At 44.8% G+C, this 26,372-nt stretch overlaps 1 protein-coding gene across 6 annotated transcripts in view; it reads left to right on the top strand.

The window, feature by feature from the left end:
* LOC137373547 (autophagy-related protein 2 homolog B-like) overlaps positions 1-26,086 on the top strand; it is a 138,247-nt gene extending 112,161 nt beyond the window's left edge. For all 6 annotated transcript variants that reach the window (XM_068038470.1, XM_068038473.1, XM_068038472.1 and 3 more), the window contains 8 exons: positions 232-316; positions 3,296-3,494; positions 5,124-5,193; positions 8,759-8,841; positions 9,343-9,464; positions 13,172-13,326; positions 17,659-17,808; positions 23,380-26,086. In XM_068038470.1, coding sequence (XP_067894571.1) covers positions 232-316; positions 3,296-3,494; positions 5,124-5,193; positions 8,759-8,841; positions 9,343-9,464; positions 13,172-13,326; positions 17,659-17,808; positions 23,380-23,610 — 1,095 coding nt within the window. In that variant the 3' untranslated portion in view covers positions 23,611-26,086. The remainder of the gene's footprint in view (positions 1-231; positions 317-3,295; positions 3,495-5,123; positions 5,194-8,758; positions 8,842-9,342; positions 9,465-13,171; positions 13,327-17,658; positions 17,809-23,379) is intronic.
* The last annotated feature ends 286 nt before the right edge of the window (positions 26,087-26,372 follow it).

The following is a 26,372-nucleotide window of genomic DNA, read 5'->3' on the forward strand; positions in this document are numbered from 1 at the left end:
CCAGTGTGTGTAGGATATAACACAATTACTTCTGTAGAAGGGTGACTGGGTGATGTATGTGGCTGTAGGAGAGGGGAGGAATTTTCTTTTTAAGTTGTGAACTTAAACCTTGAGTTTTATCTCTCAAATACTCACTGAGTAAGTTTGTCTGTGTTTCATTCTTCTAATTTGTTTGTAAGCTCTCCCTGTAAAATCCCTGATTGGTTTTATTTTCCCTTTTGCCGCATTCAGGATGCACTGTTTTTCTTGAAGGACTTTTTCACCAGCCTGTCTGCAGAGGTAGAGCTGTTAATTCCTCCAGATCCTGTGCAGGAGGGTGAGTATCAACATCTAATGGCACGACCACAGAGGCAGAGTTCCCAAACACAGCTGTCAGGAATGATAGTGGGGTGGACAAGAAAAAAATGAACTTGCATTTATATAGCATCATTTGCAACCTCAGGGTGTCCCAAAGCTCCTTTACACCCACTGAAGTGTTTTTTTTAAGTGTATTCACTTAAGGCTATCCAGTCACGTTGAGCGGAGGGTCGAATGGATACGAGTTTGGACCTGTCATTAAGAATGGCATGCATTTTGTTGAAATAGTCACGCTTGTTCAGAATGCCTATTCCCATCCCTCTGACAGGTTTACTGATGTGTATGTCCGGGTTGGCCTTAAGGCCTCGCAACACTGTCAGACATTCACATTGCATGTGCAACTCAGACATGTCGTTCGGAATCCCACAATATGCGTGCGCTAGATCAGCTAGGCGCACTTTCAAGGATTCAGCGTATTAAGTGGACGCTAGTTTGTCATAGAGTGATACAGCACTGAAACAGGCCCTTTGGCCCACCGAGTCTGTGCCGACCAAGAACCACCCATTTATACTAACCCTACGGTAATCCTATATTCCCTACCACCTACCTACACTAGGGGCAATTTACAACGGCCAATTTACCTATCAACCTGCAAGTCTTTAGCTGTGGGAGGAAACCGGAGCACCCAGCGAAAACCTACGTGGTCACAGGGAGAACTTGCAAACTCCGCACAAGCAGTACCCAGAACCGAACCCGGGTCGCTGGAGCTGTGAGGCTGCGGTGCTAACCACTGCGCCACTGTACTGCCCACAGTGGGCGTGGAGAGTGGAGGAGTTTGAACTCAGCAAATACCTCTTCCCGTTTGATTTGGGATGAAGGCACACCAAAATTGAAACCATGAGCAAGAACAAACTCCTCGCTTTCTGAGAGTACATGGTCAGAGAGATTTGTTACGTGTTTAGTGGCGTCGTTAATTGCATTGCCAAACCACTTCCACTTAAGTGAGTTTATGATGCGGGTGTATTTCAAATGGGTACTGTTTATGGTGTGGTTATCTATTGAAGCAATATAGTGGCATAAACAAACAATCGAAAAATGAAAGAAATTTGCATGCATCAGGCCAAGCGCAGCGTAGGGCACGGCATAAATTAGTAACCCTATTACTAATCTGTTCAATCTTATTTGCATAAATACTTGCTCAATCGTGGGACTGTGTCTCACTTTAGCATTATTGATATGTTTGGAAATGAAAACTGGCACAACCTTGGATTTAATACACTCTCGGAGAAATTTGATAGACAGCTTACCTGTTCTTAATTTACCTGTAAGTCGAACTATTGTTGATATCCCGAATTTGGTCTTTGATGTACCTCTGTCTCAGATATCCAAACAGTTGTTTAGTAATAAAAAATTGAGTATTGCTGAAAATAGAGTCATTTTGTCGAAGCTTTTCACCTTGCACTCATTAGGACATTTTGCAAGCAACAATTTTATGCAATACATTTACTATGTTTAAATCCACAGCTGCATGTAATAATTTCCTTACACATCTTAATGGGCTCCATCCTGCACTCATCCTCACCTTTGAAATGGGGCAGTCAAATGAGCTCTCTTTCCTTGACGTACTAGTTGAGAAATCTACTAAGGGATTCTCTACCGTGGTCCAGCACAAGCCTACCTTCATTGGTCAATACACGCATTGGGATTCTAATTGTAAGACTAGCCTCATCGGCAACTTCGTGAATTGGGCCTGAGACATTTGCTCACCATGCAAGTTTGATGCTGAAATGGGGCGAATCAAAGATATCCTGCATGACAATGGCTACGCTGATCAGATCATTTCTCGCTATACATCACGCAAACTTATGAATGGGCCTAAGGCCATCATTTTCGGCCCTGAAAAGTGCCCAGTCTACCTCAGATTAAGGGTAATGTATCCCAAAACTTTGAGCAACAGGTGAAGCTAGCTGTTTCACGCTGCTACTACACAGTAGCAACACGTGTGGTGTTCGCCACTAACAGGATGCTGCCGTCAAGCCAAAGAAGACGTTCTGCCTATCGCACAAATGAGTAATGTGATATACGAATTTCAATGCCAGTGTGATGCTAGGTATATAGGCCGTACATCCCAAAGATTGGACGATCGTATCAAACAACATGTCCCTTCCGCTGTTTGCAACGGGAAAGATACAGGCCGTACCCAACCAGCCTGTGCTTGCAAAACTCAAAACAGTGTCCAACATTAGATGCAATTCTACAATTGGATAACATTTGCTAAATAATCCACAGTCTGCTAAGAATTACGCTGACAACCAATTTAAGATTGTCAGTCGGGCTCACAGTGTGGCACATTTGCGCATACAGGAAGCTACATATATAATACACGGGCCTGTTCTTTGCAGACAGAAAAAACATGTACACGCTTTGCGCCTGTTTCAGCTGAACAAAATAAGTGACAGCCATTCGCTGGTTCATTCCTCAGGGCAATGCCTTGACCAATCAGAGTCAAGCTGCTTAGTTTAAATTTCAAACAAAGCTTGGCAGTTAACTTAAATAAAAGCAAAATACTGCAGATGCTGGAAATCTGAAATAAAAACGAGAAATGCTGGAAATACTCAGCCAGTCTGGCAGTATCTGTGGAGAGAGAAGCAGAGTTAACGTTTCAGCTCAGTGACCCTTCATCAGGCAGTTAACTGTCAGTCACCATCAACTGGTGCATTCTCCATGGTAACGCCTCTACCAATCAGAGTTCACTTACCAACCACTCAGCGCACTCTTCTCATTTAGTATAAAATTGTGGCCTCTCCTTACATTGATATTCTTGCAAAATCTCCTGATGAGTGCAGGACGAAAAGCTTCGACAAGATGTCTCTATTTTCAGCAATACTCAAGTTCTGTCCTACCAAATGACTATTTGCTTGTTACTTAAAACAAAATAAAGGAAAGCAGTGAGTTACCATTCATGTATTAATTGCGTTCCCTGTGTGTCTGTCCCCAGTGAGAAAATCTCCCAGATCAGACGTCACCAAAAGCCTTTCCAAAAATGGAAGCAGCCCTGCAGATCACGGCCCCATCATAACACTCCCGGGTCAGAGCAAACTCCGGCCAGATCCTTTGACCGCTGCTAGCAGGGTGCCAATCAGTGAGCCAGGGGGTACCTTGCCAGCATCATTCCGAGACCAGCCAATCTTCTTCCGGTAAGCATGATAACAGTTGATTGCCATGGGAGCAACATGTCCTTCCTGTTGCTCTGTATTATCTGTCTACAGGGCCATGAGAAAAAGCAAACCAAACACTGGGGCTCATTTCTAGGGGGATAGTATAAAAATGCAGAGGCTATTGTTAAACTTGAACAGAGCTTTGCTAAGTCCACACTTGAAATATTGCGAACAGCTCTGGTCAGCATATTATAAAAATGATAGAGGCACTGGGGAAGGTGATTAAAAAAAGATTCACAAAGATGATACTGGAACTGAGAGGTTACACCGTTCAGGAAGGATTGAACAGTCTTCGGGCTCTTTACTCTAGAAAGACCTGATAGAGGTCTTTTAAAATTATGATAGAGGAAACATAGAGATCTATCTGCTTGTGGGGGAGACCAGAACTAGGGGCATAATAGACAGTCACTAATAAATCCAATAGGACATTCAGGAAAAACTTCTTTACCCAGAGAGTGGTGAGAATGTGGAACTCGCTACCACAGGGAGTAGTTGAGGCGAATAGTTTAGATGCATTTAAGGGGTGAGCTAAATAAGCAGAGACCAGTTGGGTTGAATAGCCTGTTTCTGTGCTGCAAATTCTGTGTCATTCTATGTAAACTTCAGTGATTCATGGCTATTGCACCCAGCCAGACGTTTGGAGGACTGACTCTGAACAGAGTATGGGTGGCGAGAGGAACAGAGCTAAGACAAGAAAATGAGATTAAGGTGCAGATCAGCTATTTGTCTTGCCTACAGTTAGAGTTTAAGATTGAGAAACAGTGAGGGAAACTGGGTTCCATTTCATATTCTGTAGTTAAATGTTAGAATTAAAGACTGCAAAAGCAACTAACAGTACAAGAGACATCTCAAAGGCCAGGCTGGTATATGTTTACATTTAGATTTACTTCATCACCTGAAACTGGAGACTTGATATTGTTGATTTGGTGGCACAGTCTGGCACGGAATGGAGATTGAGAGCGGTAAAGGGTCATGGAATCCAGATGTCTATGAATTAGTGCAGTACAAATACAGTGAAATCACAACCATGACTTGAGAGATAAAGGGAGGCACTGGAGGGTTAAGCTAACCCAACTGTAGCATGCGAATTTCCTGCAGCAAAGTATCCTCTGTATGCTAAGGTGTTGGCTGTGTTCAGGTTCAATTCACCTTTAGTAAATCTTCATGTTTGACTGCATGTGGCCTGTAGGTAACAGATTGCAGCCTGCATTGTTCCAACATTTACATTCCTAACACTCTATCTGTTCAGGATATTAAACCCTCTTCCTCCAAACTTCATTCTAACCAGAGTCATGGAGCCTGAGGGTGGATGAGCTTCGTAGCTGTGACCCCAGGTCTAGAGAGAGGATATCTTGGAGAGGATTGCACGGAGGTTTTCTCTATGCTGAGGAACACAGATACTATACATTGCCATTTTCATTGTGTGCTCTGCCTTTAGATTAAGCAGTCCAGTAGAGGGCCATTCTTCAGATTTGTTTTGCATGTTTGAGAGAGAATCCAGAATTGTTAACACTCACTAAACACGTGGCTTGACTGCAAATCTAAAGCGGACAACTTTCAGAGGCCTCAATCCTATTGACTGATAGAGAATTCCATTCTTCATTCCAGGGAATTTCGCTTCACATCCGAGGTGCCAATCCGGCTGGACTACCATGGAAAACATATGTCCATGGATCAAGTAAGTTTCGAGAGGTTAGGGGCTAATGTCTGGTCAGCGCTGTCATTGAACAGCTGTAGAACAAGAGCAGTTTAGTCTCGTCCATTGCACTTGAGATTATAACGTGTTTCTAATTTGTTTTATTTCAATAGGGACCTGTATACACAATCAGAGATCTAATGCCACAGCCCGGTAGATGCAGGTGGCAATTCCGTAGAAACATTATGGCACAGAAGGAGCCCATTGAGTCCGTCATGTCTGTGCCAGCTTAAAAAAAAACTAGCTGCCCAATCTAATCCCACCTTCCAGCACCTGGTCCATAGCCTTGCAGGTTACAGCACTAGAGCTGCATGTCCAGGTACCTTTTAAATGAGTTAAGGGTTTCTTCCTCCACCACCATTCCCAACAGTGAATTCCAGACACCCACAACCCTTTGGGTGAAAAAGTTTTTTCGCAGTGGTTAGCACTGCAGCCTCACAGCTCCAGGGACCCGGGTTCGATTCTGGATACTGCCTGTGCGGAGTTTGCAAGTTCTCCCTGTGACCGCATGGGTTTTCGCCGGGTGCTCCAGTTTCCTCCCACAGCCAAAGACTTGCAGGTTGACAGGTAAATTGGCCATTGTAAATTGCCCCTAGTGTAGGTAGGTGATAGGAAATATGGGATTACAGCAGGGTTACAGCAGGGACAAACAAATTTCTCTGCAGCACCTGTGGAAGAGCCTGTCACTCCAGAATTGGCCTTTATAGCCACTCCAGGCGCTGCTTCACAAACCACTGACCACCTCCAGGCGCGTATCCATTGTCTCTCGAGATAAGGAGGCCCAAAAAAGAAGTATAAATAAATGGGTGGTTGTTGGTCGGCACAGACTCGGTGGGCCAAAGGGCCTGTTTCAGTGCTGTATCTCTAAATAAAATAAATAAATAATCCTTCCACCAATCACCTTAAATCTGTGTCCCCTGCTAATTGACCTCTTCACTAGGGGAAACAGGTCCTTCCTGTCTCCTCTCCTAGGCCCTGTATAATTTTGTACACCTCAATTAAGTCACACCTCAACCTCCTACCCCATCCCCTTCCCCAGTTACTGAATTTCCAGTCTCCACTGCTTCATGTTGAAGAAACAGCAAGCAGAGGCTTTGTGCCTTCCTGTACTGTCGTCCATCCCTTTGGGTGCTGGCCTTGGGTCGGGCAAAAGAAAGGCTCTGATTTTGCCCATTAGAAAGAACAAACTTGTATTTATATACAATGAGCTTTCATCTCATTGAATGGCAGAACAGGCTCGAGGGAGTTCCAGGGCATTGGGGAGAACTCCCCTGTTCTTCATCAAAATAGTGCAGTTTATGCCCACCTGAGAGGGCAGAACGGGCCTTGTCTCAGCCAAAAGATGGCACCTCCGATAGCATAGCACTACCTCAGAACTGCACTGAAATGTCAACAGAGATTATGTGCTAAGGTCTTTGGAGTGGAGCTTGAACCCATGACCTTCTGATTCAGAGAGTGCTACCTACTCAGAGAGTCAAAGAGTTATACAGCACAGAAACAGGTCCTTCGGCCCATCATGTCTGTGCCAGCCATCAAGCACCGAACTATTCTAGTCCCATTTTCCAGCACCTGACCCGTAGCCTTGTATGCTATGGCGTTTCAAGTGCTCATCTAAATACTTCTTAAATGTTGTGAGGGTTCCTGCTTCTACCACCACTTCAGGCAGTATATTCCAGATTCCAACCTCCCTCTGGGTGAAAATTTTTTTCCTCAAATCCCTTCTAAACCTCCTGTCCCTTAACTTAAGTCTCTGTCCCCTGGTTATTGACCCCTCTGCTAAGGGAAAAAGTTTCTTCCTATCTAACCTATCAATGCCCCTCATAATTTTGTATACCTCAATCATGTCCTCCCTCATCCTTCTCTGCTCTAAGGAAAACAACCCTAGCCTTTTCAGTCTCTCTTCATAGCTGATATGCTGCAGCCCAGGCAACATCCTGGTGAAACTCCTCTGCACCCTCTCCAGTGCAATCACATCCTTCCTATAGTGTGGTGCCCAGAACTGTACACAGTACTCCAGCTGTGGCCTGACTAGTGTTTTATACAGCTCCATCATAACCTCCCTGCTCTTATATTCTATGCCTCGGCTAATAAAGGCAAGTATCCCACATGCCTTCCTAACCACCTTATCTACCTGTGCTGCTGCTTTCAGTGATCTATGGACAAGTACACCAAGGTCCCTCTGACCTTCTGTACTTCCTAGGGTCCTACCATCCATTGTATATTCCCTTGCCTTGTTAGTCCTCCCAAAATGCATCACCTCACACTTCTCAGGATTAAATTCCATTTGCCACAGCTCCGCCCATCTTACCAGCCCATCCTGTAATCTAAGGCTTTCCTCCTCACTGTTTACGACACCACCAATTTTCGTGTCATCTGCGAACTTGCTTATCATACCTCCTATATTCACGTCTCAATCATTAATGTACACTACAAACAGCAAGGGTCCCAGCACCGATCCCTGCGGTACACCACTGGTCACAGGCTTCCACTCGCAAAAACAACCCTCGATCATTACCCTCTGTTTCCTGCCACCAACCCAATTTTGGATCCAATTTGCCAAATTGCCCTGGATCCCATGGGCTCTTACCTTCTTGACCAATTTCCCAAGCCTTACTGAAATCCATGTAGACTACATCAACTGCTTTACCCTCATCTACGCATCTAGTCACCTCCTCAAAAAATTCAATCAAGTTAGTTAGACACGATCTCCCCCGACAATGCCGTGCTGACTATCCATGATTATTCCCTGCCTCTCCAAGTGGAGATTAATCCTGTCCCTCAGAATTTTTTCCAATAGTTTCCCAACCACTGACGTTAGACTCACCGGGCAGTAATTACCTGGTTTATCCCTGCTACCCTTCTTGAATAATGGTACCACATTCGCTGTCCTCCAGTCCTCTGGTACCTCTTCTGTGGCCAGAGAGGATTTGAAGATTTGTGTCAGAGCCCCTGCTATCACTTCCCTTGCCTCACACAACAGCCTGGGATACATCTCATCTGGGCCTGGGGATTTATCCACTTCTAAGCCCGCTAAAACATCTAATACTTCTTCCCTTTCAATGTTAAAATGTTCAAGTATATTGCAATCCCCCTCCCTTACACCTACATCGTCATTCTCTACAGTGAAAACAGATAAAAAGTAATAATTTAAAACCTCACCCTATGTCCACCGGCTCCACACGCAGATTGCCACTTTGGTCCCGAATGGGCCCTACTCTTTCCCTGGTTATCCTCTTACTGAGCTAAGAGGTGAAGGGTTGCACCTCTTTGATGCCCTAGAAAAGATTGAGTTTGAGTAAGAACATGAGAATGTTGATGAACCCAGCTGAGTTCTATCTGTGAATCCTCCAGTTGTTTTGTATAACTGCTGATCAGTCTGGCTAGGAGCAGACCTCTTGCAGACTATGCCCTGATAATCGAGGTAGACGGGTGTGAACAGCACCCGCAGTCACTGGAGAGAGCTTGTTTCTTGTGAGACAGTTCTGGGTTAGATGGAGCCTGATCACAAAGTCTGGAAAACTCTTGCCATCCTATTTCTGTATTTCAGGGCACCTTAGCAGGGATACTAATCGGATTGGCCCAGCTGAACTGCTCCGAGTTGAAGTTGAAGAGATTATGTTACAGACACGGGTAAGAGTACAGTCAGTCTGAATAACGCCCCTTGGTTCTAATACTGTCCTTGCCAGAATTAGTCTGGCAGTGCCTGGAATCTGCAGTCCCCTTGGGTGGGATCAGAACAACATCCCTTCTGGCTCCCTCTTGGAGGGATTAGGGGATGTGTCTGGGTGGAGTTGAGGGCAGTGACTCCCTATGGGTGCCTTTCGAGATCTCTGTGAGTTGTCCCTTCGAGGAGCAGATACTTTGGCTGTTCTCACTGTGATACTAATCATCAATCTATGCGTGGCAGAGCCAGTGTAAAGTCAAAAGGTCACTCCCTCATTTTGAGGGTGGAAGGCCCAGAAGCCTCCATCAACCATCTTCAGGTTCCACCCGGGAGTCTGTTCAGCCTTCCAACTGGGTATCTCAGCATTCCTGGTCCCCAGCTCGGTCCCCTTCCTGTCAAGGTTCAAGTTTCACACCAACCAAGCCAAACCCAGCTCCACCATTGAACCTACACGATTTGTTCTGCAGATTGCTGGGAGTGGACAAGCTCATCTCCTACGCACTGAACGAATGGCTGACTGACATCAGGAAAAATCAGCTGCCTGGTATTCTCGGAGGCGTTGGACCCATGCACTCCTTGGTGCAGTTAGGTGAGAAGATTAAACAGCTCATAAATCTCTCTTCTAACCCTCACTCATCTCCCATGGCATTGTAGATGGTGCGGTTGTGTAGTGGTTATGTTACTGGGCCAGTAATCCAGAGAATGGAAGTTCAAATCCCACCATGGGCAGTTTGAGAATTTGAATTAAATTTTTCTTAAATCTGGTATTCATAAAAATGACCTTGTTGCTTCTGATTGTTGTAAAAACCCAACTGGTTCATTAATGTCCTTTAAGGATGGAAATCTGCTGCCTTTTCCCAGTCTGGGTCCATATATGACTACAATGGTCAACTCTGAAATGGCTTAGCAAACCACTCAGTGGTGTCAAACCACACAGCAATTAAGAATTGGCAATAAATGCTGGTCCTTCATGATGCTCATATTCCCGAAAATTAATTTTAACAAGCTTGTTCTTGAAGCTTGGTTGTGATGTTTAGTTAATAACTTGGCTTCCTACTTTAAGGCTATAGCCCTAGTAGGCCAATCCAAGTAACTGAAGCCATCAGAGGACAATGGTAACCATTTGTAAATTTAAGGCTGTGGGTCAAAGCCTGGCTTTCTTGCTCCTATTTTAATATTTGTCTTACGTTTGTAACGAAGAGTGATAGACATACAGTGGATGAAAAGCTTTTTGTATATAGTTAGTGCTCTGTGAGGGATTTCACTCGTGCCAAGAGGTTTCTCTGACCTGTAATGTATTTATTCATATTTGGGACGTGAGCGTTACTGGCTAGGCCAAAATTTATTGCCCATCCCGAGATGCCCTCGAGAAGGTGGTGATGGACCTTTTCATAGTCATAGAGAATCATAGTCATAATGGCACAGAAGTAGGCCATTCAGCCCATTGGGTCCATGACGGCTCCGTGTCGAGCAATCCAGTCAGTCCCATTCCGCTGCTCTATTTTCATAGCCCTGAAAGTTTGTTTCCCTTAAGTGCCCATCCAATTTCCTTTTAAAACCTCTGGTCATCTCCACTTCCACCACCCTCGTAGGCAGCATGTTCCAGGTCATTACCACTCGCTATGTAAAAACATTCTTCCTCACATTCCCCCCCTGCTATATCTCTTGACCGAAACCTTAAAGCTGTGTCCCCCTCGTCATTGTACCATCAGGTAATGGGAAAAGTTTTTCTTTTGTCAATCTTATCTTCTTTGGCCTCCTTATCTCGAGAGACAATGGGTAAGCGCCTGGAGGTGGTCAGTGGTGTGTGGAGCAGCGCCAATTCTAGAGTGACCAGCTCTTCCACAGGTGCTGCAGAAAAATTTGTTTGTCGGGGCTGTTACACAGTTGGCTCTCCCCTTGCGCCTCTGTCTTTTTTCCTGCCAACTGCTAAGTCTCTTCGACTCGCCGCAATCTTATCTAAACCTGTCATAACCTTGTACACCTCTGTCAAATTTCCCCTTAATCTTCTTTGCTCCAGGAAGAACCACAGCTTCTCCAATCTATCCTTGTAACTAAAAATCCCTCATCCCTGGAACTATTCTAGTAAATCTCTCAAGTAACACAGTGGCGGCGCAGTGGTTAGCACCACAGCCTCATAGCTCCAGGGACCCGGGTTCGATTCTTTTCTGCTTTTGTACTCAACACTTCTATTCAGAAGCTTTGCTAACTACTCTCTCAACATGTTCTGCCACCTTCAAAGATCTACGCATATGAACCCCTCAGGTCCCTCTGTCCCTGCACACTCCTTAGAATCATACCATTAAGTCTATTTTGCCTCACCCTATCACTTCTGCCAAAACGCACCACCTCTCACTTCTCTGTATTCTGCCCATTCTGCTAACCTATCGATGTCCTGTTGCAGTTGATCGGTATCATCCTCACTGTTTACCAGACCTCCAAGTTTGATAACATCAGCAAATTTTGAAATTTTACACTGTATCCCAATATCCAAGTCATTTATATATATTAAAAAAGCAGTGGTCCTAGCACTGACCCTTGGGGAACACCACTGCCTACCATCCTCCAGTCTGAAAAACAGCTATTTACCACAACTTGCTGTTTTCTGTCCTTAAGCCAATTTTTTTTATCTAGTAGACACTGACCCTCCTATTCCATGAGCCTCAATTTTGTTAACCAGCCTTTTACGTGATACTTTACCAAAGGTTTTCTTAAAATCCATATAGACAACATCCACCACATTCCCTTCAACCTTCTCTGTTACCTCATCAAAAAGTCTTCTTGAGCTGATGCAGTCCATGTTGTATAGGTATATCCACATGGCTGTTAGGGAGGGAGTTCCAGGATTTTAACCCAGTGACAGTGAAGAAATGCGATATATTTCCAAGTCATGATGGTGTCTAACTTGGAGGGAAACTTGCATGTGGTGGTATATCCATGCACCTGCTACCCTTATCCTTCTTGGTGGTAAAGGTTGTGGGTTTGGAAGGTGCTGTTGAAGGATGTTTGGTGAGTTGTTGCAGTGCATCTTGTAGATGGTGCACACTGCTGCCACTGTGCATCAATGATAGAGGGAGGGAGGGAGTGAGTGTTTAATGTGGTGGATAGGGTGCCGCTGAAGCGGGCTGCTTTACCTTGGATGATTTGTGCTCGTGCAGCTAAGTGGAGAGTATTCCACGCTGAAGAATTCCCAACTTCTGACCACCTCTTGTAGCCACCGTATTTATGTTGCTGGTGCAGTTCAGTTTCTGGTTAATGGTAACCCCCAGGATGTTGATAATGGGAGATTCAGCGACGATAATGCCATTGAATGTCAAGAGGAGATGGTTAGATTCTCTCTTGTTGGATATGGTCATTGTTTTATACATGTGTGGCACAAATGTTACTTACCGCTTTCAGAGCAAGTCAAACTGAAGTACTTAAATTCTTTAATTTGTAATTAAAATCATTTATTTATTTTTATTTATTTATTTTTTTTAATTTAGAGATACAGCACTGAAACAGGCCCTTCGGCCCTCCGAGTCTGTGCCGACCATCAACCACCCATTTATACTAATCCTACACTAATCCCATATTCCTACCACATCCCCACCTGTCCCTATATTTCCCTACCACCTACCTATACTAGTGGCAATTTATAATGGTCAATTTACCTATCAACCTGCAAGTCTTTGGCTGTGAGTGAAAACCGGAGGAAACCCACGCAGATGCAGGGAGAACTTGCAAACTCCACACAGGCAGTACCCAGAATTGAACCCGGGTCGCTGGAGCTGTGAGGTTGCGGTGCTGACCACTGCGCCACTGTGCCGCCCTCTTTTAAGTGTTTATGTTTCTTAGTTTAGAGTTAATATTCTGGTGGTAAATCTGTTCCTGAAGTTTGAGTCCATTTATTACTGTAACATTAGAGATTGTTTCAGTGTCACAGGGATGCGAACTGAAAACAAACAACATTGGCTAACACAGGGGCCAGTAAGTTCCCTGGACCTCAAAATAGGAACCAGTTATGTTCTGTTCTACATTGACACACACAGTTGTATTGTTTGGGACAAGGAGGCAGGGAAATGATCATCAATCAAAGGGAACATCAAACAGTATGAAATTGCAAGGGAATTGTATAATCTGCCTTTCCTGTTTTGAACTGTATGAAGCTGTCCAATTCTATTGTACAATGGGGGGAGTTTGCTAAATATTCCATATCTATGGGGACATGAGGGAAATTTAAGCTCTGCATTAATGGGAAATGGTTCAAGAATATTGGACCCATGTCTCTCAATGACTTTTCCTTTCTTTGATTAGTTCAAGGGCTGAAGGACTTGGTCTGGCTGCCCATAGAGCAGTATCGCCGTGATGGACGCATTGTGAGAGGCCTCCAGAGAGGAGCAGCCTCGTTCGGGACCTCCACTGCCATGGCTGCCCTGGAGCTGACTAATCGACTCGTACAGACTATACAGGTAACACAGATTGCCTCAGACAAGAGAAGGCCCTTGGAACTGTAACATTGCTGGCTGTCATTTGTTATTGGTCTGTCTGATTCTACTGGTCAGGGTCTCCCATAGCTCATTTAGTTGCTTGAAGCAGTGAATTGCATTTTTTTTTTTCATTCATTCTCAGAATGTGGGCATTGTTGACAATTATTGCCCCATGCCTAGTTGGCCTAAAATGAATGACTTGCTGGACCCACTTCAGAGGGCAATTAAGAGTCAACCACATTGACGTGAGACCGGAGCCACGTAACGGTCAGACTGGTTAAGCCAGGTTGCTTTCCTTCCCGAAAGAAAATTAGAGAACCGGGTGGATTTTTCCGACAATCTGACAGTTTAATGGTTTCTTTTACTGATTATGGCTTTTCATTTCCAGATCTTTTACACTGAATTGAAATTTTTAAACAGCCCGCGGTCAGATTTAAATTCGGGTACTCTGGATTATTAGTGACGTTATGTAAATAATTAAAATTGTATTTTCATGTATGAAGTATTTTATACCCTCCTGCTGTTAAGTGGGTCCAACAGAGCAAGAGATTCTCTCTCCCTTAAAGGGAAGTGGGTAGTTTCCGCTGGGAGGAGTAATTCTGGTTTGTTAAATACTAGAGATTACTTGTCAATTGTTCTCCAATCCATTTTTATTTATTTTAGTTCAACAATTATCCTGCACAATTTTAGATAGTTAATTAAACATGATTTAGTTATTATAGGATGCAGGATTACAGACTATGTAACAATACTCAAGCCTGTGACAAGAAATAGGTTTTCAGTTGTTAACCTTGCTATCTCGCTCTCTAGGTTACAGTAGATGCTTTGCTCTCTCTCCCTCTTTTGCTCTGCATTTTTACTTTTACTCTGGTTTACCCTATATTGTTCACCTGAATGCTCCTTCTCCATCTCGAAATCGAGCTTCTCTCTCTTCCCTACATTGCCTCCTGCCTCTTTACCTTTCTTTCCTGGACCTGTGCACCCTCTCCCTGACCCACTACCACCCCCCAGCCCAAGTTCCCCTTTCTCTTCCGCACGCTTCTCCCCCGACATGACCCCTGCCATTTCACACCAGACATCCTTCACAACCCCACATAGCATTGTCTTCACACCAGGTACTGCCATGTGTGTTCATTTGCTATAAAGTACCATAACCACTACAATACCCAGGCTTTTTTTAAATAACAGAAAGGTCCCAGCTTCAATGCCTGGCTTGCACTGTAACCAATAACCATTGCACATGAGTCCACATCCCAGTCACTGCTAGCCAGGCAGTGCTCCGACAACCACACTACTGAGCAGGAATGTTTCTGCTCCTGTACTCTTGCTGGGAAGATGGTTTGATAGCTGCAGGTGGCCTTCATTTTTCATGTTTGAGCCTAGACAATGAGCATCACAAGAACTTTTTAACCATGTGGGAGAGGTATCACAGCTGGGCTAAAACTGTCCTCAGACCAATGTCCACAAATGTCCACTCCAGCAGCAGACACTGGACACTGATTTTATCTAGGGCTTCTGTTCTCACTTAACCCTCCCTAGGGCACTGAAGCTAATTGTAGCACACTGACTGCAGAGATCTGCTGACTCATCATACACCAGTGGAAAAGCCCCTGGGAAGGACGGCATTACCCCTGAAATAATCAAGAGTGCCAAGCCTGCTATATTTTCAGCACTCCATGAACTGCTTTGCCTGTGCTGGGATGAGGGAGTAGTACCACAGAATATGCACGATGCCAATATCATCACCCTCTATAAGAACAAGGGTGACCGCCATGACTGCAGCAACTACCGTGGAATCTCCCTGCTCAGCATAGTGGGGAAAGTCTTCACTCAAGTCATTTTAAACAGACTGCAGAAGCTGGCTGAGCTTGTCCGCCCTGAGGCAGAGTGCGGCTTTCGAGCAGAGAGATCCACCATTGACATGCTGTTCTCCCTTCGCCAGCTACAAAAGAAATGCTGCGAACAACAGATGCCCCTCTACGTTGCTTTCATAGATCTCACCAAAGCCTTTGACCTTGTCAGCAGATGTGGTCTCTTCAGACTAGTAGAAAAGATCGGATGTCCACCAAAGCTACTAAGTATCATCACCTCATTCCATGACAATATGAAAGGCACAATTCAGCATAGCAGTGCCTCATCAGACCCCTATCCTATCCTGGGTGATGTGAAACAGGGCTGTGTTCTTGCACCTACACTGTTTGGGATCTTCTTGTCCCTGCTACTCTCACATGCGTTCAAGTCTTCAGAAGAAGGAATTTTCCTCCACAGAAGATAAGATGGCAGGTTGTTCAACCTTGCCCGTCTAAGAGCGAAGAGCAAAGTACGGAAGGTCCTCATCAGGGAAACTCCTCTTTGCTGACAATGCTGCATTAACATCCCACACAGAAGAGTGTCTGCAGAGACTCATTGACAGGATTGCGGCTGCCTGCAATGAATTCAGCTTAACCATCAGCCTCAAGTAAACGAACATCATGGGACAGGATTTCAGAAATGCTCCATCCATCAATATCGACGACCACACTCTGGAAGTGGTTCAAGAGTTCACCTACCTAGGCTCAAATATCACCAGCAACCTGTCTCTCGATGCAGAAGTAAACAAGCGCATGGGAAAGGCGTCTGCTGCTATGTCCAGACTGGCCAAGAGGGTGTGGGAAAATGGCGCACTGACACAGAACACAAAAGTCCAAGTGTATCAGGCCTGTGTCCTCAGTACCTTGCTCTATGGCAGCGAGGCCTGGACAACGTACGTCAGCCAAGAGCGATGTCTCAATCCATTCCATCTTCGCAGCCTCCGGAGAATCCTTGGCATCAGGTGGCAGGACCGTATCTCCAACGCAGAAGTCCTCGAGGCGGCCAACATCCCCAGCTTATACACACTACTGAGTCAGCGGCGCTTAAGGTGGCTTGGCCATGTGAGCCGCATGGAAGATGACAGGATCCCCAAGGACGCATTGTACAGCGAGCTCGTCACTGGTATCAGACCCACCGGCCGTCCATGTCTCTGCTTTAAAGACGTCTGCAAACGCGACATGAAGTCCTGTGACATTGACCACAAGTCGTGGGAGTCAGTTGCCAGTGATCGCCAGAGCTGGCGGACAGCCATAAAGGCGGGGCTAAAGAGTGGTGAGTCGAAGAGACTTAGCAGTTGGCAGGAAAAAAGACAGAAGTGCAAGGAGAGAGCCGACTGTGTAACAGCTCCGACAACCAGTTTTATCTGCAGCACCTGTGGAAGAGTCTGTCACTCTAGAATTGGCCTTTATAGCCACTCCAGGCATTGCTCCACAAACCACTGACCACCTCCAGGCGCTTGCCCATTGTCTCTCGAGACAAGGAAGCCAAAAAAGAATTCTGGCTTCTTGAGCATTCCCAATTTTAATCGCTCCATCATTGGTGGCCATGCCCTAATTTCTGGAATTTCCTCCTAAACTTAATTGCCTCATTTTTTCCTCCTTTTGCAATGCTCTTTAAAACCACCTCCTTTGACCAAGCTTTTGGTCATCCTTATGTGGCTCAGTATCAAATTTGCTTTATAACGGTCCTGTGAAGTGCCTTGGAATGTTTTCCTATGTTAAAGGCGCTATATAAATACAAGTTGCTATTGTTATACACCAAAGACTGATGAACTCGCCAGTAATGCATTGAAATGTTTACAGGGCTGGTACCAGAACTGAGAGATTGCAGCTGTCAGGAAAGATTGATTAGGCTAGGGCTTTTTTCTCTGGAAAGAGATGTAGGAGTAACCTGATAGAGGTCTTTAAAATTGAACAGATGTGGAGAGAATATTTCCACTTGTAGAATAATCCCAAGCCAGGAGCCATAGATACAAGAGACTTCCTAATAAATCCAGTAGAGATATTTCTTTACCCAGCGAGTGATTAGAATGTGGAACTCGCTACCATAGGAAGTAGTTGAGGCAAATAGCTTAGATACTTTCAAAGAGAAATGAGACATCTACATGAGAGAAAAAGGAAAAGAAAGTTATTCTGAAAAGCTGAGAGTATATAGATGGAATGCAAGAAGGCCATGTGGAGGATCAATGTCAGCACAGACGAGTTGGGCCAAGTTGCGTGTTTTCTATGCTGTGTATTGTATGTAATTCATGCAGGCACCAAAAAGCCACATGTGCAGAAGTGGCAATATTCAATGGATTGGTGAGAACGCTTAAAATGTGCAAATAATTTGCAAGTCCTTTGAGTACCAAATGAGCAGAAAGACCTGTAAACACGAGCTGTCCGCACAAAATGCAGACAATCAGCAACTATGATTACACACACACTAGAGATGTTTAAATGTGGTTTTTTTTGTCTTTTGCAGGCAGCAGCTGAGACAGCCTATGACATGGTTTCCCCTGGTCCACCTACACATAGTTTGATGAGGACCAAGCGCATCTCTCAGCACCGATTGGCCCATCAGCCGGTCGATCTACGCGAAGGAGTGGCTAAGGCGTATGACGTAGTGAAAGAGGTGAGGTCACAGGGTTTGCCAGATGATGGCAGTAAATTGTAATGCACCTCTGAAACATCTGACAGCATCACCCAGAATTGATTTGTTGGGGAACTAAGTGTGTTGCAATAACATAGGAAATGTTATGGTCAGAAATCCCTATCCTTTCACTTCAATGAAGACACGTGGACTTAAGAGACAGATCAATGATTTTTTTAATCATGAGAATATAAACGTAGCATAAGCAATACATGTGAGGTAATCGTCTTAATCCTCACATGGGGGATTAGTGATCTAGGCCCTCTAACCACTTACTGTATCTCCAAGACAGGTTAGAGATCCTATAGTTTGTTGGTGTTGCTGTGTCTTTATACAATTTAGTACGTAAGGCAGTACAGAGGCAGATCCAGAGTAAATAAGGTTAGAATGCAAGCACACTCACAGTACGTGAGTACGTCCGCAATATACAAGGTCAGAATGCAGGCACGTCTACAGTGGATAAGGTTAGAATGCAGACCAGCCCACAATAGGTAAGGTTAGTAAGTAATTCTGCCCTCAGTCACCGTCCCCTTCTTGCTCACGTGCATTGTGGCTCAAACAGTTCATAGTTCTAAGGACACTTCTCACACTTCAGCATCTGCTCAGCCCTTAATTCTCATAAGAAATAGGGGCAGGAGGAGACCATTTGGCCCTTCGAGCCTGCTTCGCCATTCAGTAAGATTACGGCTAATGATCCCCATTAATTCCATCTTCCTGCATTATTCCCATATCCATAATTTCCTTAGTACCCAGAAATCTATAGACCTCTGTCTTGACTGGGTATATGCATCCGTCTGGGGTAGAGAATTCCAAAGATTCACAACCCTCTGAGTGAGGAAATTTCCCCTCGCCTTAGTGGCTCAGTTAGTCGCACTCTCACTTCTGAGTCCGAAGCTTCCTGGTTCAAGTCCCACTCCAGAACTTGAATACAAAAGTCTAGGCTAACACTCCAGTGCAGTACTGAGGGAGGTGCTGAATTTTGGAAGAGACATTAAACAGAGGCCCGATCTGCCCTCTCAAGTGGATATAAAAGATCACATGGCACTATTTTGAAGAAGAGCAGGGGAGTTCTGTCCAGTGTCCTGGCCAGCAGCTTCTTAGGCAGTCCCTCGGGATTGAGAATGACTTGCTTCCACTCTGGTTTGGGTTCTGAGATGGCTGATAAGTCCAGTGTGTGATCTGCAGACTCTGTCACACGAGGGGCAGGTGGTGCTTGAAGGGTCAGGTAAATGAGTAGTTTGGAGGTATGTGCGCTCCCTCCAACACGTCGACTTCACCTCCACGTGTTCCCGACACAGTCCCTCGAGGTGTACAATGCCTTCTTGAATGAGCTTTCTCCATCTAGGACGGTCATGAGCCAGGGACTCTCATGAGTCGACTGGGATGTTTGATCTCTTCAGGAATGCTTCGAGGACATCTCTAAAGTATTTCTGCTGTCCTCCTGGGAGTTTCCTGCCATTACCAAGTTCTGAATAGAACAGTTGCTTCGGAGGTCTGGTGTCAGGCATGTGAACAAAATGTTCAGCCACTTGGAACTGGTTTTGGGTGATTAGCGCCCTGATTCTGGACAAGTTGGTTGGGAGAGAATGCTGGACTGCCTTCCTTGCCACCGGGTTTGGAGGATCTTGCAGAGGCACCTCTGATGGTACTTCCCCAGTGCTTTGAGGAGTCTGCTATAGATTGTCCAAGGCTCTGATGCATCTAGAAGCACAGGGATCACTTCTGCTCGATAAACCATGATCTTAGTCTCAGGTTTTGAGATCCTGATCCTCAAATACACTCTTCCTCAGTCAGCCGAAGATTGAGTTAATTGGAGGTAATGATGAACCTCGTCATTTATATCTGCCTTCGATGAGAGAAGGCTCCCAAGATATGGAAAATGGTCCATATTTTTCAGAATCATGCCATTGATCTTGATTGGCAGTGGAGGTGTTGTACTGTTGTCCTGTGAGAGCTGGCTGGAAGAGGGCCTTTGTTTTCTGAATGTTTAGTGAAAGACCCATTTTCTCATATGCTTTGGAGAAGGAGTCGACAATGATCTGGAGCTCCGTTTCAGAGTGAACGCTCACACAAGTGTCATCTGCATGCTGAAGCTCGATGTCTGATGTTGGAGTGATTTTGGTTTTGGTTTGAAAGTGATGCAGGTTGAACAGCTTCCCATCTGGTCTATAGATTATCTCTATGCCTGCGGGTAATTTGCTGGAGGTGAGGTGTGGCATTGCAGCGAGGAAAATGGAGAAGAGGGTTGGTGCAATGACACAGCCTTGCTTGACACCAGTCTTCACTGAGATAAGGTGGTTCCATTGGTGAGGATCATGACCTGCATGTCGTCATGGAGTAGACAGAGGATGGTGAGAAACTTCTGAGTGCAGCCAAATTTGAGCAGGATGTTTCATAAGCCTTGTGGTTGACAGAGTCAAAGACTTTTGTGAGGTCGATAAAGACCGTGTACAACGTTGTTCCCTGCATTTTTCTTGGATTTGCTGCAGAGTAAAGATCATATCTGCAGTGCCTCTCAATTGGTGAAAAACCATACTGCGACTCCAGAAGGAGCTGTTCAGCCATTGGGAGGAGGTGATTGAGGAGGATCCTTGCAATGATCTTCCTGTGGCAGACAGCAGGGAGATTCCTCTGTAGTTGTCGCAATTGGACTTGTCTTCCTTCTTGAATACAGTCACAATCACAGCGTTTCTGAAGTCCCCTGGCAAGCACTCCTCATCCCAGATGAGGGATATGAGATTGTGCAGTCATGCCAGGAGTGCGTATCTCCCATGTTTCAGCATTTAACAAACATCACTGAAAACAGATTATCTGGCCATTATAACATTGCTATTTGTGGGAGTTTGCTGTGTGCAAATTGTCTGCTTTGTTTCGCACATTACACTAGTGACTATTCATTAGCTGTAAAGCACTTTGAGTGCGCAGACACGATGGGCCATGTGGCCTCCTTTTGTGTCATAAACTGTCTATGATTCTATGTCCAATGGTCATGAAAGGTGCGATAGAAATGCAAATTTTTTTTCTTTTCTCATCTCTAATGGCCTACCTCTTATCCTGAGACCTGACCTGTAGTTCTAGATTCTTTCTTGCCATCTTTTTGTAGACAAGCTTCCTCCTAGACCTCTCAGTATCTCACCAATATATTCCATTGAGAAAGAAAGACACTGAGAAGGATGCACCATCCATAGATAACTAAGGAAGTTAAGGATAGTATCAAATTGAAAGAAAAGGTGTACAATGCTGCAAAGATTAGTGGTAGGCCAGAAGATTGGGAGAATTTTAGAAACCAGCAGAGGATGACTTCAAAAAAGAGGGAGAAAGTAGAGTATGAGAGTAAACTAGCAAGAAATATAAAAACAGACAGCAAAAGCTTCTACATATATATAACAAGAGAGTAGCTAAATTGGTCTCTTAGAGGATGAGACTGGGGATTTAATAATGGGAAACAAGTGTTCATAGTAAAGCCCTGCTTGGGTCTGCAAATGAAACCCAACCCGACCTGAGCCCGAAAGAACCAGATCCGAGCCGGCCCGAGTCCTTTCATTTTTTCCCATCCCCGACCCGATCCGACCACCGGAATAAATTTGATTACATTAAAGAGGTTGTGCTCTACCTTGGATGGAATCGCTCACTGCAGACTAGTGCGGAGTGTTTCTCACCTTGATGTCCTGGCTGTCACTGTGTCTGACCTGGCCCTACCTGACCCGAGCCTGAATGCCGAACCCAGAATAGCGACCCGACACGTCATAGGGTGCCGTCGGGTTCGGGTCGGGTAGCCATGCTGTAGTTCGCAGTAGAAGACACAATATGCATCTTCAGAATTGCAGAAAATCAAGAGGCAAAAGGCAGAGAGGAACTTAAATCAATCACTATAACTGTAGAAAAAGTACTAGGAAAACTGATGGGATTCAAGGCAGACAAGTCCCCATACATAGACAGAAAGTGCTGAAAATACTCAGATGGTCTGGCTGCTGAGTATTTCCAGCACACTCTGTTTTTATTTCAGATTTCCAGCTTCCGCTGTACTTTGCTTTTATTTATCTCCAAAGATAGAGGATAGGCTAACTAACAGGAAACAGAGAGTCGGGATAAATGAGTCATTTTCAGGTTGGCAAACTGTATCTACTGGGGTGCCACAGGGATCAGTTCTGGGGCCTCAACTATTCATGATATATATTAATGGCTTGGAGGAAGGGACCGAGTGTATTGTAACCAAATTTGCAAACAATACAAATATAGGTGGGAAAGAAAGTTGTGAGGAGGACACAAAGTGTCTGCGAAGAGATATAGATAGGTTAAGTGAGTGGGCAAAAATTTGGCATATGGAGTATAATGTGGGAAAATGTGAGGTTATCCACTTTGACAGGAAGAATAGAAAAGCAGATTATTATTTACTTGGAGAGAGGCTGCAGAATGCTGCAGTACAGAGGGATCTGGATGTCCTTCTACATGAACCATAAAAAGTTAGCATGTAGGTACAGCAAGTAATTATTAAGGTAAATGAAACGTTGGCATTTATTGCAAGAGGGATGGAGTATAAAAGTAGGGACATCTTGCTGCAACTGTACACGGCCATGGTGAGACCGCATCTAGAGTACTGTGTACAATTTTGGTCTCCTTACTTAAGGAGGGATATACAGTTCAGAGAAGGTTCATGAGGCTGATTCCTGGGATGAAGGGGTTAACTTATGAGGAAGGATTGAGCAGTTTGGGCCTATACTCATTGGAGTGTTGAAGAATGAGAGGTGATCTTGTTGAAACATATAAGATTCTGAGGGGGCTTGACAGGGTAGATGCTGAGAGGATGTTTCCCATTGTGGGGGAACCTAGAACTAGGGGGCACAGTTTCAAAATAGGGGGTCTCCCATTTTAAGACGAAGATGAGGAATTTCTTCTGTCAGAGGGTCGTTAATCTTTGGAATTCTCTTCCTCAACGAGCTGGGAGTGGAGGCTGGGTCATTGAATATATTCAAGGCTGAGTTAGACAGGTTTTTGATCTACAAGGGAGTCAAGGGTCATTGGGGGGCAGGTAGGAAAGTAGAGTTAAGACCACAATCCGATCAGCCTTGATCTTATTGAATGGCAGAGCAAGCTCGAAGGGCCGAATGGCCTACTCCGGCTCCTATTTCTTATGTTTTTACGTTTTCACAAATATATCCCAGCACTTAAAGCACTGTTTCGCCCCCACCCGCCATGAAAACTCCATTAACTCTATAATCACCACCACTACTATTCTGCCTTCCTTACTATTGCTAACATTTCCTCGTAATCCTAGGTCCCATGCCCAGGGAGTGTTCACACCAGACTTCTACAGGTAATAGACAGCTGAGTAATTTGAAATGTTAGCATGTTTAGGAGTTGCAAAAGGCCATTTGCTGAATAACCCTCTCCTCCTGTCATGGATCAATCCACCTTCTCCCCACTCCCTCAACTCCACCTAAACGTCAACCCCGGTTAGGTAAAGCCGAGGCCATGGAAGATTTTAAGGCAAACAAGATCCGTCTGTTCCCCTGGAGTGATCTTTCAATGATTTGTTCTGTGTTTTTCTTGCAGGGATTCACAGACACTGCGCACATGATCTACGAGACTGCGACACGGGAGCATGAGCAGAGGGGTATGACGGGGGCGGTGGGAGGCGTCTTGCGGCAAATCCCACCAGCAGTGGTAAAGCCACTAATCATGGCAACGGAGGCCACCTCCAACGTCCTCGGTGGGATGCGAAACCAGATCCAACCAGACGCCCGGCAGGAAGAGACCCAGAAATGGCGTCTCAGTGACCAGTAACTGCGCTGGATTTTCAAAGTCCTTGGAAGGAGGGGAAAAAGAAAAACACAGAAACACAAAAAGTGAAGCCTTGATATCCCGGGATGGAAACCAGCTGGCAGTCACTGCAGATTACACTTTCCTGTCTGTATATTTTGGTCTCACTTAGTTTTGTGAAGTTAAAAACAAAACAAGCAATGTCAATAAGGTGACCTGTAGCTTTAAATAATTTGACTGATCTGGTGGCTGTGTAGAATATTGCCTGATATATTTTAGAGATGACATGGAGATATTATATTTTTTAAAAACAAAACAGTGAGTGGATTGACTACAAACGGCCCAAATGAGGTCAGTCAGGATTTTGCTGCTCCTTTCCGTGTGTGGAAAGTTGTGGGATCAAAACCATTATCGGTTGGATAAGCTGAGGGTTGTAAACCCACAAGCTACAAAGGGACATCTTGTGGCTTTTTTCTTGCATTGACTCAGAAGCAAGGGGTCCTAATTATTATTCAGTCTCAGCCTAGCCCAGACGCTTGCGACTGCTGTGTCCCCCCGAACCTGCTTCAACAACCTGCAACTTCCCCCGGTACCCAAGCCCATTCATTATTAAGGCTCTTAATGGTTTAAACAGAACAGGCTTTCTGTTGCTATGCACTGTTTAACCAGCTGTCAGGCAACTTGGTGAATTTGTTGCTTAGACCTTTGCTGCAAAGGATTTAGATTAAATGAAAGGTATGTAGTAAATTCCCAGTTCTTATTTCTTCTCTACTGAATCAGACACTTCAGGGTCAGCAGTTGCATGTTCCTGGCATCATGTGCCCCAGTGTAAAGGCATCTCCAGCATGTTGAAAAGCTATATAACACAAGTCACACAGCTTGAGCAGTTGCGGTATTGATAGAAACTTGGGACTAAGTTCCCTAAACAGCCTCTCGAGAGGAATGGTTTGATGAGCTTTAAAAAATAATGAAAAGTCATACGTTTACGTTTGGGGGTTGTGGGGAGAGCAAATGAGGGGGGAACCTGCCGATGCAGAACATTCCGGTCCTCTCGGTGAAACGCCGCATTACCGAGCTTCTGCCATGAGTTGCCCTCAATAAGCTGTGTAAATGTCGGCCTCCCCCATCTAATGGCAGAAAATGGGCACTGTACCACTTCGGTTTACTACACTGATCCCGAGTTTTCATTCGTATCTGCCCTGTGCAACCAAGCTCTCTCTCGTTCAGCATCCAGTATTTCTGGAAATTTTCTCCCAGTATTTCAAGTTTTTATACCCTTTCCTTCCTTGAAACAAGTTAAAGAAAATCCCCATCCATTGCAGAAAGTGAACTTGGCAGATGGAGGGTTGAAATGGTGACAGTGTTTCAGGTCCTCGACATCCTAGAACCACCTGATTTCGATTTCTTTTAGTTTCAGTATAAAAGCACATTGTCTTAGTAACCCACTGATGTCAGCAAGGTGTTGCTCCTGCCCTTACCTGTCTGCACTTAGATGTAACCCACTGATTGTGGCTGATACAGCAGCCTGGTTACCAATGGGCTCCCACAAGGATAGTCAGGTCACATCCTTCAGATGGACATCCTTCCATAATACAGTGCTGAGAGAGGTCACTTCCTGCTCCGCAATCTTAGCATTTATCCGGGGGGGGGGGGGGGGGGAGAGGGAGAGCGATTTTGTTTTTTTTTTGGTGCTATTGATTTCCTGCAGCCAGCATTGAGTTGCAAAGGAAGAGTACTTAAAGTGAGAGGTGATTGGTACAGCTTGGGGCGCAGAGAGCGGCCACACACTAAGAGCAGCTGTCCAGTTAATTCTCTGTCCTGTCCACCCTCTCGGGAGAGGGGTGGGGGGGGGGGTGGCCTGACTGGATTATTGTTCTCCTCTGTGAGCTCAGTCCTGCTCTCTCTCTCTGCCTGCTGCCATGAATAGAGGCTGTTGCTCGGAAGGGTGTCCTTAAGTTAAGGTGCTGTGACTTTGCTGCTCACTCTTGCTACTGTGATCAGAAATTTTGTTTTTAAAAATTGTTGGGCAAAAGCAGAATATAAACAGACAGGGTTAAAAACCTGAGATTTTGCAGTTCATTCCTGTCATCCCCAGTACAGAGAATATTTTTTTAAAAATTGAGAGCAAGAATTAGAAACCCGACCAACTGCCCCAAACTTGCGTATCACGCTTGCTTTTCAAAATTTGCTGTTAAAAATTAAGTTCCTTCAACCATCACTGTGGTCTGTGGATACTGCTGCAATACTGAGTCGGATTGTTAAGTTTTTTTTTGTTGCTTTGTATAAAATTTTAATTTCTTTTGTACAGCAGATTATAAAACCTAGTTTTTTTGTGGGTTTATTTAGAATTTTCTGTTGCCATAACAACTGTACATACTTCTGAATAATATTGTTGCTGTGGGTGAATCATAGCGATGGTTATGAAGGAATTTACCATAGACAATGTACTGAAAGGGAAAAAAAATAAATAATACACAGTCTTGTGTGTATGTGTACATTATCCTGCTTTGCTGTTTGTTGGCTTCCCATGGTGATGGACTGGAGTTATACTGCATAGAAAGACACATCAAGGCTTCAGCTCCTGGAGGTCTCAGTAACCCGAAGGCTGGCCATCAGGAAGACTTTCACCACCAGTATATCCAAGATAATGGCAGCTTCACAGGCTTTCACAGAATGATACAGAACAGAGGAGGCCATTCGGCCCACTGTGCCTGTTGTGAAAGAAGATCTCTTTGGAATGTCTGTTCAATAGTTTGAAGCTGACTCTGTATTGTTAACAGTTATCA

Source organism: Heterodontus francisci, chromosome 9, assembly GCF_036365525.1.
Source record: "Heterodontus francisci isolate sHetFra1 chromosome 9, sHetFra1.hap1, whole genome shotgun sequence".
Classification (NCBI taxonomy): domain Eukaryota; kingdom Metazoa; phylum Chordata; class Chondrichthyes; order Heterodontiformes; family Heterodontidae; genus Heterodontus; species Heterodontus francisci.